The 18,374-nt window shown below is 40.1% G+C and overlaps 1 protein-coding gene across 1 annotated transcript in view; it reads right to left on the bottom strand.

Moving 5' to 3' along the window:
• LOC116320921 (glutamate receptor ionotropic, kainate 3) overlaps positions 1–16,602 on the bottom strand; it is a 96,195-nt gene extending 79,593 nt beyond the window's left edge. The window contains exon 1 of the mRNA XM_031740656.2: positions 15,830–16,602. Within this exon, the coding sequence (XP_031596516.1) occupies positions 15,830–15,944 (115 nt within the window). The 5' untranslated portion in view covers positions 15,945–16,602. The remainder of the gene's footprint in view (positions 1–15,829) is intronic.
• Between the last annotated feature and the right edge of the window lie 1,772 nt (positions 16,603–18,374).

Here is an 18,374-nt window from a genome sequence, read left to right as displayed (position 1 = left end):
TTACATATTGTTAAGCCAATACAGAAGAAATACACTGAGAATAGACAGTGGACTTGCGGGTAATGTTTCACCCTTTAACAGTGGAAGTTCAAATCATTTTTGTGATGCTGAAAACACTAGGTATTTATACATATAAAGCAATCTGATTACACAACAAATGGTTGAAAAACATCAAGCATCTGCCATGGCAGAAATTTCTCACTTTTTTAGCGACTACTCTGTAGAACTGTAAGATAGTCTGATGCATTTAAATATAGGTTATGGAAAAACAATGACTCTTTCCATAGCTTCCTGCAACCTTATTGACCTGCTGCCTTTTTCAGTACATATGAAACACATCAAATGAGTGATGTAAGCAGTAACAGCCACACTGTGCTCATTTATGAAATGGCATTCAAGAGGCATTAACTTCAGTATTTGAGAAAACATATACTTCCATAATGACACCAAGATATACAGAATTCAAGCACAACATGAGATTAAAAACCCTAACATCAATCAATTTAAATGAAATCAGCCTCAATCAGTGATCAATTAGCCCTCAATGAATTAGCCCAATGGCAATGCTTTCATGTAGAGCTACAAGATAAGATTAAATTTAAATGTTGAAATGTTATTTTATTACTGATGTAAATTGTGCTATGAAAAAAAGCATCTTTATTTGAATTTTAATGCAATGCAGTTGGCTACACAGTGGCAAACACTGTAGATGAAGCCCATCTGTGCCATCAGCTGAAGGACTGTCATTATTCCTTGCTTCCTTCCTGAGGACTGAGGTTATTTCCTCCTCCATCGCCCCTCTTGGTTATATTGATGGAACGGCAGTGTGCAGAGTGGCATTAAGAGGTGAAGGCACATGGAAAAACTGTCTTTCTTCAACATCCTGTCTGTCCAGGGAACTAGAGGGCTGCAGAGTCACACCCATTTTGCGTAGTGCAAATGGGAGAGTGGGAAAACTGGTGCACAGAGAAATGATGGGCCCACCCGCACTATCCCTCTGGTTGTAGACTAGAGATGCATAGGGGCGCTAGCAGAAAGGGTTGTGAGAATGCCAGACAGAGCAGCAAGGCAGCTGTTACATTTCTCTTGGTCTCGGGTGGCCTCCACTCCGAGTATGAGTGTAAAATAACTGAGTCAGATTTCGGAGGAGACTCCATCACTGCTGGTACTAGATGAATAGACTGTCTCAGCCCTCCAGTCCATTGCTTTTCTTTTAGCGAGTATGTCTTCCTTACCCTGTGTTTTTCTTGCTCATGTTACAGTGTGCACTTAAGAGTCTGCCACTCACTAACTGTAGAGTCCACATTTCCATGAACCATTAATTATGTTATCACACAGACTTCACTTGTAGATTAGTCATGGAAACGAGAGCCATGCGCATTTTTCTTTGGTATAAACTGTAGGATGGCATGTTCAAGTTAATTTTACCTTACTTGACAATGTAGATCCGAGAATTGCACATGTGCACATAAAATGTTGATACTGAGCAAAAAAATAATCGGCCCCATTTTTCATGTATTGATCAGCTTTGGTGGACTTCCACCACTGAGCAGTAGTAAATCAATTCCACATTGATGACCTCCAAGAGGGAAGAGATTGGCCACAGAATCTAATATAGCAATAATGCACCATCACATCTGATATGATCCTGTTCTGTTTTTTTATTTAGTACATTCATTTTGCCATGCAGTACCAAGCACAAACAATACTATTTAATGTGTGACCTGCAAGTAGATCGGATCTCTCCAAGCTTCAGTCGCCACTGACTTTGTAAGAATAACCTGTTATAATATAAAGGTAATGTTCTCATAGTCAGGAGTCCTTTATCGCCACAATTTAATCCAATCAGTGTATTCTTAGCCTAAAGTTCCCACATAACATGGTTTAACCTTTAAGTTACATTTTCTGAACTGGAAAAACAACAACCTCCAATATATTTCATTAGTAGTAAAGTAAGGTGGCAGATGAATGGTACTTCACATGAGCTCCAACCAGAAGACACACAACAAGCTTTCCTGACATTTCCCTGGTTACCAAAATTATAACTCTGGCTGACTGATATGGCTGTATAAACCTCTGACCTTGTATGGGATGCAAATGTAATTGCACAGTTAGTCTATGTGTTTCTCTTTATTCCATCTTGTTGACATTGCACATTGTGTAGGACGTAAGACATATGTTTGCATTTACTTTTACTGTCTACTTAAACAGATGTATAGATGGCTAAATTTAACCAGGCATGTTAATGTGCATAAAGTCAACATCCAACATTTAGTCTCACCATGTTTAAAACACCTTGATATGTATCTGTAACCACATGAGCAGGTTACTCCTTAATATGCCCTCAGAACAATCCAGAATGAAGACCATATACAGCAATAGTGCATTTCTATAACAAGCATTAAAATGTTTCAGATTAAAAAAAATATTTTTTTTTCCATCAAAATCGGTGAGAAACACTTAGCTTGGTCACTTGCTCTGCTAAATAAATAGCACTGACAATGTTCAAATGTTTTTTCACAAAAGGTTTCTGTCTTTATCATACAATATACCAATCCCTGAGAAGAGTTACGTTGTGAAGTGCTCCTATGTAAAAATAACTGAGCAGAGATCAAATGAAAAGGACAACAAAATGCAGAAAAAAGCAGTTAAAATGATTCCTACGCATCACTGACGTGATCCAAATAATTTCATAGTCAGTTTGGGAAAGAAAATGTCATGCTATCACTTATTGTATCTTTATTATCTTTCCTGTGACCACTCAGAAATATGTAAACACAGACATCCATTTAAAAAGTGATATAAGCCCACATATCATTTATACCATTGTTACAGAGTTCTTCAGGGACACCTGATGAAGCAGATATTCTGTCTAAGGTCTTTAGTGGATGGCAAACACCTTGACTCGTTTTTATTTTTTGACTGAACAAATCAATCATGTTAGGAGTCAGTCATCTGCTGCAGCCGTGCTTCTTATGTAAATGGTTGCACTGAGTGTCATGGTGGTTTTACTTTTCAATACAAACCTCTTCAAGCACTGTGAAGTCTATCACCCTGATACCGTGGCCTTTTTTTATATTTTGGAGCTGCGGCACTGTAAGTAAAGGATGTATTATACTCCACATCTAGTAAATGTACAGACGGTTAAATCACCTAAATTATAATAGATGAATGAAGCAAATGTACCATCAAAGATAAAAGCTCACAGAAAGCCAGAAGAGCAAGAAAAAGCAACTGCAGAGGTAAGGCACGACTCTGCAATTACCTTTGCCATAGGAAAAATGATGACAGGAAATAAAACAAGGAAAGGACACTGGCAAATGTTAGCAAGTGATTTTTTCCAAAGATTGACAGCTGTAAAAAGCCAACTGGGGAGTAAAGGAAGAGTTTCGACATGAACAAGCATGTGGTCACAGAAATAAGATATAAAGTGGCATGGTCTTAAATGCCATTGCACACATCAAAAATAGTCAGCAAGTTATTCTACAAAACACGGAAGCCGTCTATCACATTTCAAGTCGTACTCCATATTTGCCATTTGTGACTTGAACATGGACAATAGCTTCCAGGAGCCAAAACAACGGATATGTCATTTCATGTATCTTGGTTGAGTGGGCTGAGTGACTGGAGGTCATGCCAGCTATCTGTTGAATCAAAACTCGCAATGTGGGAACACAGCAGTCCTGCTGTGTCTGTCCCCAGAGGCAGAGCAAGGGTCCAAGGGAGCTGAAAGCATAACCACAGTAACAGAGCTGTCTGATGTTTAGCTTAAGACAAATATGTAAAGTCTAATCTTTCGGTTCAGCAATCACCAAAGCATGCAACAGCCCATTAATGGGCCTGGGGTTAACCATAAGTCCTCTAAACAAATGATCTTTTGAGTATTACCATGCTATTTTTTTCTGAACCATATCGTGTTTTTTTAATCAAACAACATAACTTCCACTTTAAAATTATGAAAACGTCTTTTACAAGGAGGGTGAGATGGCAGTACTTGTAGCACAAAAACACCCCCCTTTACACCAGTAGACTGGACTTCCTGCCTTAACATTTAATTTATCTTTTACATTATTTTTTTATCTCACTTAGGCACAAGTACTTAGAGTTGAGTACAGAAAGTATTTGATTGGGAAAAGATCATGGTTTGGGTTAAAATACCCTTTTCTGATACTAGTCAGAAAATACATTGCACCTCCAAATGAGTTAAAACAGGTGGCCCCCAAAGTTATCTACTTGCTCTTTTGCTGCAATATTTGTACACTGATAAATGTGTGGGCAGGATCAGCTCAGAATCCATTCTCAAGTTAACACAGTTTTGATTGGCAGGATTACCAACAATTCTAGGTAGGACTGGAAGAGATGGGGGACGTGACACTGTGATGCAAGGTCAACAACTTCTTACTGAATGCCAGCAAAATCAATCAAACTGCTCTGCCTAAGATCATGGAGAAAGTAGTTTGTTCAGCCAAGTGGAGTGTACCATTGCATCTACACTCTTCACTCTACAGAACCCCAACTAGTAGGATTATAAACCACAGCGACAGACTATCTGCTTCTACGCTCAAGCAAACGCTTCTCTTGCCACAAGTCTAATACAAAGAAAGAGCTCTTTTCCTCAGGCCATCAGGATTGTGAACTCTGCCCTGCACATGCTTCATACTAGACTTGGCCAAGGAATTACAGCTTGATTGCTGTTGCGTGGGCATAACTCTCAACTTTAAGGAATTCAAGTGTCACCTGAGGCTAATGCCAGAACATAAAAATAATTAATACAGTCTATGATTTGATGAGTTCCACACCTCGGGCAGTTCACCCACATAAGCCATATGAATCAATAACCCAGGTCAGAGTCCTTCGAGTTCTCAGTTCTGACTGCTTTAACTTTCAATCATGTCTACCAACTCAGTGATTATAAATGCCATGATGACTCTCTTCTTTTTCAATTGCCTTACTAAAAAAGACATTACACCAGGCCCATTTACCATCGCTGGTGTTGGCAGAAAGGGACCAGTATCTGGAGGAAGCACTCCTTCACATAAACCTCTTCTGCGGTTGCAGTTCAGTGCAACCTTGCATCAATTAGAGTAACAATGCATTATTTTAGGCGGCATCTGGATGAACTTTTCATTTTCCATTGATTGTCTTTTGTAACTGATAGATCAGGACACTGAGACAATGCAGTCAAAGCCCTAAAGAGCATTACAACATTGTCGTATGTTAGCAACACATATGTCCTGGCTGGATGGAATTTTTTCGAACTTTTTCTTTTTTGACAAACAATAAGAAAAGTCAAGCTTCGTATGGTGCATTCTCTCATACGATGATGAGCTTGCACCACACTGGACACTAAAGCCGAATGAGGAACAATTATGAAGCACCATGTAATCAAGGTGGTCCCTGACAAGCTGAGTAGAGTCTGATGAGCCAGTGTGTCACTCTGGATCTCCAGGGCTCCACAGCTAATCAGCCACCAAGGAGGGGCCTAAGGGGCACGATCACTCAAGCCCTCCATCACCACGTTGGAAGGAAGGCAATCACCAGCTTATTTCCATGTTAGTTCCACCCCCACCCAAAACCTTCGACTCTCAAATCAAGGTGCACAGATGACCAGGGAAGTACTGGATGGAAGCAAAGGTGGCTGGAGGGTGCAATCAACTGTTAGAAAAAAGACAAAAGAAACAAAAGAGCAAGAAACTTTTGGTTCTGCAAGAGATTTTTTTCAAGCCATTTAATATCTTTAAATAATCATAAATGGATTGGAAACAGGAAGGGAGCAGATTGAATGAGGCTCAATTGCTTTCCAACCAGCAGGCTTATAAGATCCTGATGATTGGGCTTGCAAATTGAAATGCAAGTCTTGTAATACAGTGTGCTAAGGAGACAGAAGGTGTACGGGTCAAAAAGGTGAGAGAAGGGAGTTCTCATTTTACTCTGGCAAGGAATTACCACAATGACCATATGTTAGAGGGGTCGCATTTTTGTCTGGTGAAAAAAAGAAGTGGAGCGATGAATGCGACTTATATAAAAGCTTTCTTTTACCCACCTGAAAAAGAACAAGATTTCAGTGGTAATTTTAATCTTTTTATAAGGATGAGAAGATGGGGAAAAGAAGGACCAGAAAGGGGGAAGACTGGGGTCCCTTTAACTATGATATGTATAATTAAAACAAAAAACTGGAGCCCTGTTGTACAGCTAGATGGGACTCGCACTTGTAAAATTCACCACACCACATAATTGGAGGTAATAGCTCCTCCTGTCCTGTTTCAAGATGAACAGTGGCTGGAGAGGCTTCCCTTCACTAATAGGCAACACTCAAAAAAATCATCGGCGCACATACACATTCATCCTGTCGTCTCTGACTGTGCTTAGTCAGAATATTGATGAGGAACGTGATCTGATCTATCTGAGCTCAAGCTATGTTACAGACTAGTAGATAACATAAACCTGTGGATTGTCCTGCAGCAGGTCCCGATAGAAAATAACACATAATTTTCCATCTAATCTCAAATTTTCATATATGTCGGAATATGCACATCTGAAAAGAAGGAACTTGTACGTTTTAAATCGATTTATTTAACTTAAATGGACCTGACCCCATTTAAAAGAATTGCCACTCTGTCAGCCAATGCGCTCCATATGTGAACAGTGCAGACGGAGGCTGAGCAGGATATTAACTGAACATTAAATCTCTGATGCCAGCATGAAGCCAATTATTTTTTTAATGTGGTCAATCTTCTGAAAATTATTAGCAACAATATAGCTGAAAAAACATATTGGTGTAAATGGGAGAGGCAAATGTCTGCAATCGCAGTTTGGCTGTTTAAACAAAAATTATTTATATTCGTATTTGTCAGGAATTAAAAGAAAAGGAAGGAAAGAGACATAAAAGCTGTTTTTATTGACCATCATCGTTCCCACTTCCCTACAGTTTGTGATATTAGAATAGACTTTGCAAGACATTTGTAACATTGACATTTCTAAACAGTGTTACCTTTTAAATTTGTAAGCTTAGATTTGTAACCCTAGACGTGTTATTAAAGTAAATTGTTATTTTTTTCTTCTTCAATTTACATGTAGATGCCATGGCCTAAAATTACATGCAACATTTAATTAAGGACTGATACCATTTTTAGCAAACGCATAGAGGCAAATGCGACATTTTACATAGTAAATAGAAATTGTAACTGTGCTTTAAAAACTGCTAATCTTATTCAGTGCTAATGTTTTTACGCCATTTCTGACTAAAATGGCAGGCAAGAAGGACATGCATTGTTTGCTTTAGCAGTGAAAATAATCAGACTAATACACTGCAGATGCCTCATTAAATTTGCATATGATTATTGCAGCATTACTTCAATTGATCCTTTTCATCAAACCAGATAATGCTTCCTGATTGCAGATTATTTTGGAGCAGGCAAATTCCATGGTATTATATTCAGTCTTGGTGAAAAGCAATTAGGAACATAGCTGGCAGTTCGTCTGATTTTATTCAGAAATTAGAAATCTTTCACTGAACTAATTCTGTTTTATTTCTCTATACGAGTCAAAACATAACTCTGACATTGAGGATTCGGATGGGATATTAAGCAGCATTTTCTTAAGCACTGTAACCACTAAGCAGGAAAGGTTAAGGGGGCAAAAGCAGATGAAATTTCTTAAAGCAAAAAGTGCAATGTCCTGTAGTTAGAAGATGCTGCAACATCAACATCAAAAAACATCAACAAACTTCTACTTTTTAACCTGATATAAATAACACTGACTGCGGATGCAATGACAGTGCAACAGCAACACTAAGGACTGAACACTGACGAGAGGAAAACAATGTTTGAGGCTAGAAACAGAAGCACTTGAAACTGAAAAACATGATTTAGGAACAATCAGAAGCCTAATTCTTCATTAACTCTCTGTGATAGAGAATTGATTTGAACAAAAAACCTGCTGCTTAATCACAAGCTATAATCTACACTAATCAATCTAGATCGCCAACTAAGTGGTTACTATGACAGCCATCTGTACTTCTCAAACCTCATCTGAAAGGGTAAAAAAAAACCCTCAGGGACAGATAGTTGCTAGGGTTTTTTTGGCTTTACATTAAAAGCTGCAATTCATACAAGCATCACTAATAGCTTTCCTAAAACGTACTGCCAGTCTCAAAACACCCACAGTCTCTCATTCTCTTTCCTGTCAATGATAATCTCTGTCTCGTTCCATATATCTGAGGTTGGTCACATGCAGAGAAGCTGTCTTCAGATGAGTCACAGGGGAACATTTTTGCGGTTAACCACACTGTTCTCCGGGGGCGACCTGGACAGTAGATCAGCAGCCGGTAAAACACTTGCTGAGACGGAGGACAGACTATCCCAGATTGTCTCGTCTGCACACAGTGCAAGTGCTGTGTGGAATCTTCTGGGTATTGGCTGTGTTAACTAAATTGACATTGGCTTCCAACCTCCTGGCTATCCATCAGTGGAGGGATGAGTAGAGGGGCTAGCGAGGTAACCCCTGAGTCTTATGCAGTTGTAGTGGTAGTCCCCCCATTTGTTATTGCTGGGATGAAAAGGAAGGGGGCGAAAACAGATGTGTGAGGCAGGGTGTGAAGGAAAGGATTTCTGCCCCCCCCCCCCCGGAAGATATTTTTGGTGATAGCCATTCATTTGTAGTGTTTTTGGCCTGAAGAGGTTTGTCTTATCTGTTCCTTCACTTTCTCTCTGGGGGGAAATAGAGGGTGAGTCTTCTCTAGCCTGCTCTCTCACAGTTGATTAGTAACTCCTGCTCTACCCCTACGCTCCAGGGACTCTATGCCAGCTCCCCTTATACATCCCCTTGTCATGCACACACTCACACTTCCTCTTTTTCTCTCACTCTCTCCCCCTCCTAAACATGTGCTCATGCACTCACGTCTCCCTACAGTCATGGAACAGCAATTTGAGGGAATCACACAACCAAGACCTGACATTTGCAGTGCACCTATAACAATGAGAGCTTGATTAAAAGGGCAGAATGAAACAGTGTCACCCTCCATTCATTGTCCTTAGCCCAAGTCAAATAGGATTTAAACCTGTGCAATGTGGCTGATACCTCCACTGTCAAATTCTGATTGCTTTAAAGCAGCGGGAAGAAAAGGTCTTGTTATTGCAATACGTGTGCATAACTGTATGTAACTGAGGTGTCAGAGGTGACCAGGTTTTACACAGAGTGTCTGGGAACAGATAAGGACGACGCTCTTGGAGGAAGGGAAAGCAAAGCTAATACTGCTCTGGTGAAAGCCTTGGTGTTAAAAAGGCACAGGAATAAAGCTGTGTTTTATCTGGCTTGGGGCAGCACACAAAAGAAGCCAGCATTGCAATGTGGCGAGTTTTAAAATTGGGATCAAAAGGTTCAAGCTAATTAACCAGCTAAATAAGAGTCCCCTAGCTTCATCTATGTAGCCACCCTCATTCTTTTTCCCTTTCCTCCGCCTTTTTTTTTCTCCTGCAGTATTTTGTGTGCCTATGGCGTGTGCGTGGTTTGCAAACATATACAGTCTGTCTGGAACAGTGAAGACAAATTGCTCCCCGTGCTGAAATATAAAAAAAATAATCACCGAATTACCTCCAACAAGATCATTCTAATTAACTATGTTTTATTACCAGCATGACCCTGAAAGTGAAATGCCCTGTGATCAAGCTCTCTTCTCAAACAGTTTTGATGTTGTTATTCGACTTTTTCCAGCAGAGCCCCGAGGAGGGCTGAGATTGAAGAGTCAAATGGAAAGGACAAGGGCACATAATAAAGACAAATGGCTAGAGCATGAAATTTAATTCATTGCCTTGGTACAGAAACATTCACAAGGAAATAGCCAACATTGACATGCCATGAATTTCAAAACACTGTCAAGTCCAAAAAGCACACATCGTGCTACAGTGACATTGAGTCCCCGAGGAGCCCACAGGCGAAATCAGGCAAATTGAAGAAAAAAAAATCAGTCAAGTTATTCTCTTTGATTGACACCTCTACACCCAGTTCAGTGATGACTTTTTAAAAAGGTTTATCACCCGAATTAACAGGGGGGGGAAAAAAAGAACAGGGCTGCCCCTGAAGGTGAGTGCTTCAAAGTACCAGTTCAAGATCCCTGCGTTAGCTGATGAGAGCAGCAGAAACATGGCTTGTAATGATGCTCTCGTATCACTACGCCTCAGTGTAACCCCTGTGCTACGTAGGTGCAGCGTTGCGGGAAATGATCAGCTCGAGTGTGTAGTAAGAAGTACCATTAAATCCATGTAGCCGCGGCCAATGTGAAGTGCATGCCGACAGGGTTAATTAAGTTGCTGCTTTCAGCAATAAAGTGGTTGGATAGGTGTAAGTTTCAGCGTAACAGTTACGCAACGCACCTGCCAACACAACTGCCAAGCTGGTGTGAATAGTAGAGTTCAGCAGTAAGCTAGGTAAGACACTGAAATCAGAGGTTCCCGACTATTCTTAGGTGCTACATATCGAGAAAAGCTACCATTCAACTACAACAAACCTGAGAATGTAAAATTTATAAGAGATGTCATTTATTCCCTAATGGGAAATTATTCTGAGAAGTATCCTGATATTATACACTAACAGGAATATTTATACGGTCTTCAAATAATCTTTATAATTCAGTGTAAGAATACAAGGTCACCGTTTGCTTGTTATACCCTTAAACTGTAGGCGAGCGGCACACCTTTTTCTTCCTTTTGCTTTTTTTCCTCAAGTATAATTTACATTTTACAGTACATAATTCTAATATTTTAATCCAGAAATAATCCAGTGATAAATAAGAATCTTTTTTTCCCTTTTTGTTAGCTTTTTGGTAATTCGGGTGCACTGACCCCTGTTTTATCCATAAAAGATTACAAATGACAACCAGAGCTTTTTTTTCCCGCAAGTTAACATCAAACACACATATAACATTTAAGTGTTTGCGACACATTTTGAATAAAAATGAGGAAATTTATAGCCATAAGGAACTCGCCGGCTTATTTATTTCAATAGGCAGAAGCATATGCTTGCAGCAGACTTTTCACTGTGGAGCACCCACTTTGTAGTATGATATGAAAACACCATCTGGTGTGTGAGCAGCAGCTAGGCTAAGCTAGCTGGGGCTAGATAGGGCCCTGCTGTGTCACAGGATTATCTTACTGTTTGGTAGATCCACTCTATTAGCCCCTAGTGGCTTGGATTATTGGATGATCATTACTGTGTGTGACTGAACATAGGGCTAAGTACCTGCACTTCCTTTGCAGTTCACTCTTGGTAATGTGATCAGAATACACACTGTGAACACATTTCGTAGCATTATGCATTCGTTGCACCTTGTCTTTGACATAAAATCACACGCACATACAATTTATCAAATATTCTCTGACTTGAATTCGTGCTGTATGTTTAGTACGTGATTACTGCCATCAATGACTTCTCTTAAAAACGTGCTCTGCATGTCAGAAGAGAGAGATTGTGGCACGCTTGGAGCACATGTTTGTTTGTGGAAGCATGTTTCTTTCTAAAGCGGTGAAACAGGATCACAGACGCGAAGAGAAGACAGCACATTCAGAAACGGGTCCTCTGCTCAACAAAACGAACATCTGCCGTTTCTCATCAGCGAGATTGAAGCTAATGATGAGCCACGAGTGTGCTGACAGAGAGAATGGAATTGGATTGTGTACAAGAGCCCCAGTGAGACCAGACATATGTTTTAGAAAATGTTGTGGATAGAATATGGGTTTATATGGTGTGTGTCCGTGCGTTTGCGCACGTGTGTGTAAGCTAAGATACAGATGCCCGAGAGTGGAAGAGACTGAAAATAGGCCTCTGCTATTTCTTTTGCAGTCCGTTTATCCGTCCATGTTTATACAAGCGGATGAAGGGGTGTGTGTTAGCGCAGGTAAAACAACCGTCGTATTCCTCCCATTTCAATCTCTGCTTTCACTAACAGATAATGGAATTACACATCAAAGAAGCTACTCTCTGTATCCAATTCTTCTGTGACCTCTACAAGCCTTTGTTCATATTCACCACAACAACTCCCAGCCCCAAGTCTCCGCCAGCAGGCTACTTATTCCCTGCTTCCTCTCCCTCTCTCTGCGTCTAGGGAGAGATTAAATTTAGATGAAAATGAAATATTCATTCCCACTCAGCAACTGATGGCCATCTTAATTTGATACATATTTTGATGCAATATCTCCTTATTGTTCTTTTTCATTACCAAACACTTTTTAATTCACTGCGACCCTCCTTTGGGTAATTCTCGATACAAGCCCTTCTTTTGGATTTGACTTTGTTAAAAGTAGAATTGCAAAGTGCCATTACAGTTTTCTGCGGTCTCTTGAAATATGTCTGAGTCATTTCAGATGAGACATTTACACAGACCCCAAGCGAAAAGGATCTCAGGGAGCGTGCTAGAGGAGACTGCACACTCTATAGCTCGCTAGAAGAGTTAATCACATGAAAACTTCTCAGTCTCTCTCTGCTGCTGGTGCAGGGATAACGACAAGAAATTGAAGTGGCTCTGTGTTTGGAGAATTCAACCAAAAGTGGTGACCACAAACCCGATTTATCCCACTCAAGTTTCGGAGTGGTCACATTGCATACAGCTTCAAGTGCTGCGGAGCTTTAATGTCAGGGCTGTTTCCCAGACAATAATTAAATTTGGAGACTTGCCTGCCCAAAGCATTTTAGGAAACCTAAGTGAAAAATGCATGTGACCAGGTGTTGTGGAGCTGAGGAAATGAAATCAACACGAAATCATGAAAGAGATTGATTAACTGACACTGATTAAGTGCTTTAAGTATTAGGTAGATAAAGTAATTGATTATTCAATAAATCCCTGTCAGGCAGTGAATAACCTCAGTGAGAGAAAAAAAGAGACAACAAATGATAAATTAGTTTCATCAATCCGCAGATGAAAGAGACAACGTATATTAATCTGTCATTACTGTATGCTTCACTGGTAGATATATTATAATTCAAGAACGCTATGAATATATTTTCATCTGAACACATTTTCAAATCTGGCGATCCCTGTCTTGAGAAGAAAGCAGTGTGTGTAGAGCATTAGTAAATTGCAGACAGAATGCCGCGCACTCGGGCTACAGAATAAGGCTTAAAAAGCTGCTACCATATTCAATAAAATCATTTGTGTACCGTCTTTTTCCATGTTGGCAAACATACAAATTATCTAAGGACGCACACTATCTTTGGAGAGAGGCGGAAAAAAATACTGCACTCGCATCCTTGAGCACTTTTGTCTTTATTATAAAAACATTGCATCATCAACTGAAATGGTCCCTAGATGAGATGAGAGATTGCAAAACACGTCAGAAAGAGAAAAAGAATTATGAAAAGCAAGCAGAGGGAGACTAAAGAGGAGCACAGCATGTAAGAGGACAAATACAGGAGGAGTAGTCTTTTATTCCCTCCAACAAATAGAAGCTGCTGAATGAGACGGAGCGACCATCTGGCCTCAACTTAGAGCAATGCACTGTAAAAGCACTAAAATCAATGGCAACAACTCTACCTTGGATGCCCACCATTACCCAGATGGTGTACTTGGAGAACTGCAGGCCACCTAACCAAGAGCAGACACAGCACAGACAGAGAGTATCATGCTCAAATACCACCGCCCACCTCGATGAATTTCACTGGTTCGCTTATGTTGGTAACCAGTGTTGAGGAGCAACATTAGCTACCCTGCACTGACTATAAGAGAGCCCTCTGTTGGTTTTAGCGGAGTGGCTGTGACACAGAGTGCCTGCACAGACTTCCGAACCAAGTATCAAATTGAAAAAAAAGGGGAAAAAACAGGGAAAATAGGTCTGCTGCACATCAGCTCTAAAAAAGTGCTCATTCCTAAATAAATCGTTCTATACAATACCCAACATTCTGTCCCCGAGAACAATGCGGTATGTTTACAATAATACACGCAGGCTGCATACACTCCAGCTACTATGATAAATAAAATTACACAATGTAAATATGGCGAGATATATTTTCTTTTCTTTACCTTTCAGATATTTGTCTGAAAGGTAAACAAATTACATGAATACACACATAGCTGTCATGCATACAAATTCAGTTTCAAAAGATCCTATAGAGAGGTGAGCCTTTCGATTTTTTTCTTCCCCTATTTTTCATTCGGGTAAATTCTCAATTTCCTGTATGTCTCTACTCTTATGAAACATAAAAAAAAAACATGCAACTAAACTGATCCTGCACTGGAAGCTATGATAGATTCTATAAAAAGCAATAGTAAGACTGTAGCACATTTCAGGGTAAATTTGTCAGCACTTTGACATTTTTAAAAATAAAAGGCTGTCAAGTCTATTTCAGGTCTTCAATTGAGCTGCTGCCAAGATAAAAAATAAAGAAATAGATAAAGAAATAAGAGGGAAAAATGCCCTTTAACCAAAAAATTTCAGGTTAGAGTAGAAGAAAGAGAGCCTGAGGATTTATGCAGTTTCTAATACATCACCAAAGTCCATAAAGTGTGATGTCAGGAGTCATGGCTCCTCACAACACTGTAGTCAATCACAGGTACACAGGCCTGCCCAATATCTCCATATTATGTTCAGCAGTAAACATTATTCCACACATCTTGAGTGTATGCATCGTGTTTCTTTGGCTTTAATTCAAAAAGCACATTAAATATGCAGAAGGTCAACAGCGTTCACTCAAGGTTATTGTGCAATAAACTGCTGCTATACATCTTCATGTTGGAGTCTGATAACTTTATTTTAAATGATTTAGCGTTTCAGGGACTACCCACAGTGCTCGCCAGGAATTATGAATTACAAAATCAGTGTGGGATGTTGATGATTTGTAGATATGTCATAGAAAGAGACAACTGGTTTATTAAGGCAATTCACCCGCTGTTACTGTGTAACACATGGGCTATCCCTGTTTGTAATATTATTCCACTTTCGCCCATCATTTACAGCTGGAAGATGCGCTCACTCTCTGTACTCAGGCTGTTGTAATGGTATGTTAATGTGGACCAGTGCCATTTTGAGTAATTGTCCTGCACGGCACTCTGCCAAATGTCAAAAACGATTTGCCTTCTGACAAAAAAACGTATTGATCTTCATTCTGTTTCTGTCTCTTGGCCGCGCAAAACGTTTCAGCGCGTTGCCAGCTCCGGATGACAATTCGCACATTGTTCCACTGTGAGTGATGAGAAAAAGACAAAGCCACCACACACCTGGCTTCTTTTTTTAGGGTCTGTCACGGTGTAGATAAATGAAGTAACGAAGATTCACCTGAAAAATGCTACTGTTTATATATTGTAAGCGTGTTACTCTGTGATTTGACTGATATCGTGGGAACATCCTTGTCCCCTTAATATATTATATAAGACGATATTAAACTTTTGGATGGAGCTTGTTTTTTCTGATTTATAACTGTGTTCTTTAATTTGACAGACTGTCCTTAAAAACTTACTTCCAGAAGGCATGGCAATGAGCCTTATTTAGCTGGTGACTCAACATGCTGGCTGTAGCAAATGTAACAGACAAAGCAGGGTGCATAGAGGTCACACTAACCCACAATATTTCATTGCATGGTTTCCGAGTGTTTCTCGATATTACTGGCAGCGTGCGCTTTAATGCACTTCTCTCTTGTTGCTTACCATTTGCACATCGTTTAAGTAAATTGAATATTTACACCCGACCCGGCTGAAGAGAGGGGTAAATGAAAGCGACTGTTTATTTACTACAAAAACTATTTGCTGTCGCGGAGAAAGCGGAACGCTGAAATGCACTGAATAGGCATCAACTTTCAGGGTTACAGTACAAACGTGTGTGTGCAAATGTAACCGTGGACAACTTACCTATTCGAATAACATGAGGCATCCCGTAAGAGTACTGAATCCAAAAGAGACATGCAATCAGCGATGTCCAGTAATCCCTAATCGCACTCCGGGGGAACAGCCAAGTATTTCGCATGGTTGTAAAGTCGCGGGATCCACTTTTTTAAAATTCCAAAGACGAGTCAAAATTGCTCATCAAAACTGAATTCAACGGAGCATATATGGATTTTGGAGTCTGCGACAAATCAGCGCTCATTGTACTTGGTGCAACATTCTCCCGGGGTTGCTTTTTTTTTCTGTTTCTCACAAGTGTAAAAGCGACCCGATCAGGATGAAGCCCCCAGTCCCTCACAGGCAGATCAGCGAAACACCTGCGAACGCAGGCTGCAACAATTAGCCTGCAGGAGTCTCTTTATCCCCTCCTACCGACGATGCTATCTGTCTGCTGGCAAGTACCACGGCAACAGCCGAGCCGGACTCCTACACCGCTGTTGAAGAGGAGAACTGCGCCTGCGGAACTTTGGGTCGTCTCGGACGATTCTGTCGTCCGAAAACCAAACAGAGAAAAACGTTACAAAATAAGCGCAGAGGATTTTCAACACACTTAAGTGGCACGAAATAAAATGCTTGTTGGAATTTAGTCACTCCAGTCCTTCATTCCATTAACGCTAACAGTTCAGAACAGAGTGGAGGAAAGCGGCTCCGTGACGCTCCGCTCCAGTTGCGCACGGTGATTGCACAAGGCTGGTTATCGAAGAACGTCCAATCTGCTCAAAGGGACCCCCGTTAAACAGTGTTGATTTTACAAATCTTCCAGTTTGTGCTGGATGGAAAGGTAGTGCTGAAAGCTGTGCATCAGCGTGCGTCTGACGAGCCTCCTTCCACGGTGCCACTAGAGGCACGCGTCGTTACGCATAGTTGTCAACTATGTCCAAGAAGTGTTTTATGGAGGTGAGAGGGATCCGAATGATCACTTGATTCACTGCTTTTTCCAAATGCTGCGTACACGTACATTATGGTATTCTTAATATCTTCTCATTTTCATTATACAGTATTCTGGAGTTTGTCTTATTGTGATCTCGGAATTGTTGGAGCTTCTTGTCTTTTTTTCAGACACTTAGACAGAAATTGCAATATACTTCTTTGCCCCAAGTAAAAAGAAGAAAAAACATCCAGCTGCCTACAGCACTGTGAATAGGATAAATTATTAGCATGAAAGAAATAAGTGCCAAGTGAGGATTGGGCCACTCACAAGGCAGGTCTCTTTTTTTTAATCGCTGTTATTGGAGACGTTCTGTCAGTGTCCGTGAGTGCATTAACCCCCCAACTGTTTGACGCCTGCCTGCCATTAGAAGAAGAAGAAGAGGAAAAAAAAAACAGAGCCGTCAACCATAAACTGCAGGTCACATGCATATACATAAACAGAGTGCTTATTATGTCTCATTCTCCACAGCCTGGGCAGCCTGGATGTATGGAATTTGCTGCTTAAATTACACATTTTACTTGTTGAGTTATGCCTTATTGAAACAGGCAACTTAACCTTATAAGTTAAGTTTTGGAAGATTAAAGCTACAGTTCTCCAGAATTAAAATAAAACTGTTTAAATTAAACATGCTTTTAGTTGATTAATCATATATAAATATATGTTTTACTTTAAAATGAGTAGCTACATGGATAGATGTGTCATTTCCTAGAAACATTTACTAGGATCTGACATCAAGGGAATCAAATTATATTTTTAAGCTTGATTTCTGACAAACCAATACTGAAAAAAATATAAATTGATATTTTGTTTTAACATTAATGATTTGCAACTATTAAGCATATTTTAAAAAATGCACCGCTACTCTTTTATGCTTAATGAAAGCTGTTGATGAGATAGTGCTGTGGCTCATTGGTTTTATTTTTCTGCTTGGAATGGGGGAGAGGAATAAACTGTGCATTAGGGGGCATGCAAGCAAGAACAAGCCAAACTGACTGCCACTGCATATTCATGTCTCACAGAGCAGATTTATCGCCTCTTGGCACAATGTAAGGACTATCAACGTGAGTTATGTGGCCCGGCTCTCGCATTATCGAGATTCATTGACTTGCTGCTCTTTCAAATACAAAATGTACACAGCTCTAGCAAACAAGACATTCTGGGTCTGTGGGTGCCCTCTATAGAGAGATGGCGGTCTGTGCTCTCAATCACTTCGGCTGATTCAGGCCCGAGAGCAGGGGAGATCCCCATTGTGACAAATAGTCAATTTAAAATATAAAATGTATATTTCAGTCAGTTTTCCACACTTTCAGAAGTTGTGGCAACCAGATATCAGTTGTGTCTGTTTCTTACTGCAGCTGGCAGTAAATCTTCATACCACCATCAGTTTGGTCTCCCTGTCATTGCAAGAAGTGCCATAGGTTATAATGTTCCTCCCATATTAGAAGTACTAGAAATACACTTTATTAACACAAAGGGAGTGAACAGGGAGGAACATTATTAGAAATCAAATTCTCTAAATTTGTCATACACAGCCATGTTTTTCATTTCATATTGAACTTCTTTTTTTTTCTAATCCACGGT

The sequence above is a fragment of the Oreochromis aureus genome, linkage group 11 (genome assembly GCF_013358895.1).
Source record: "Oreochromis aureus strain Israel breed Guangdong linkage group 11, ZZ_aureus, whole genome shotgun sequence".
Lineage (NCBI taxonomy): Eukaryota > Metazoa > Chordata > Actinopteri > Cichliformes > Cichlidae > Oreochromis > Oreochromis aureus.
The sequence above is the reverse complement of the archived record's forward strand: the minus strand, read 5'-3'. Positions and strand labels throughout refer to the sequence as shown.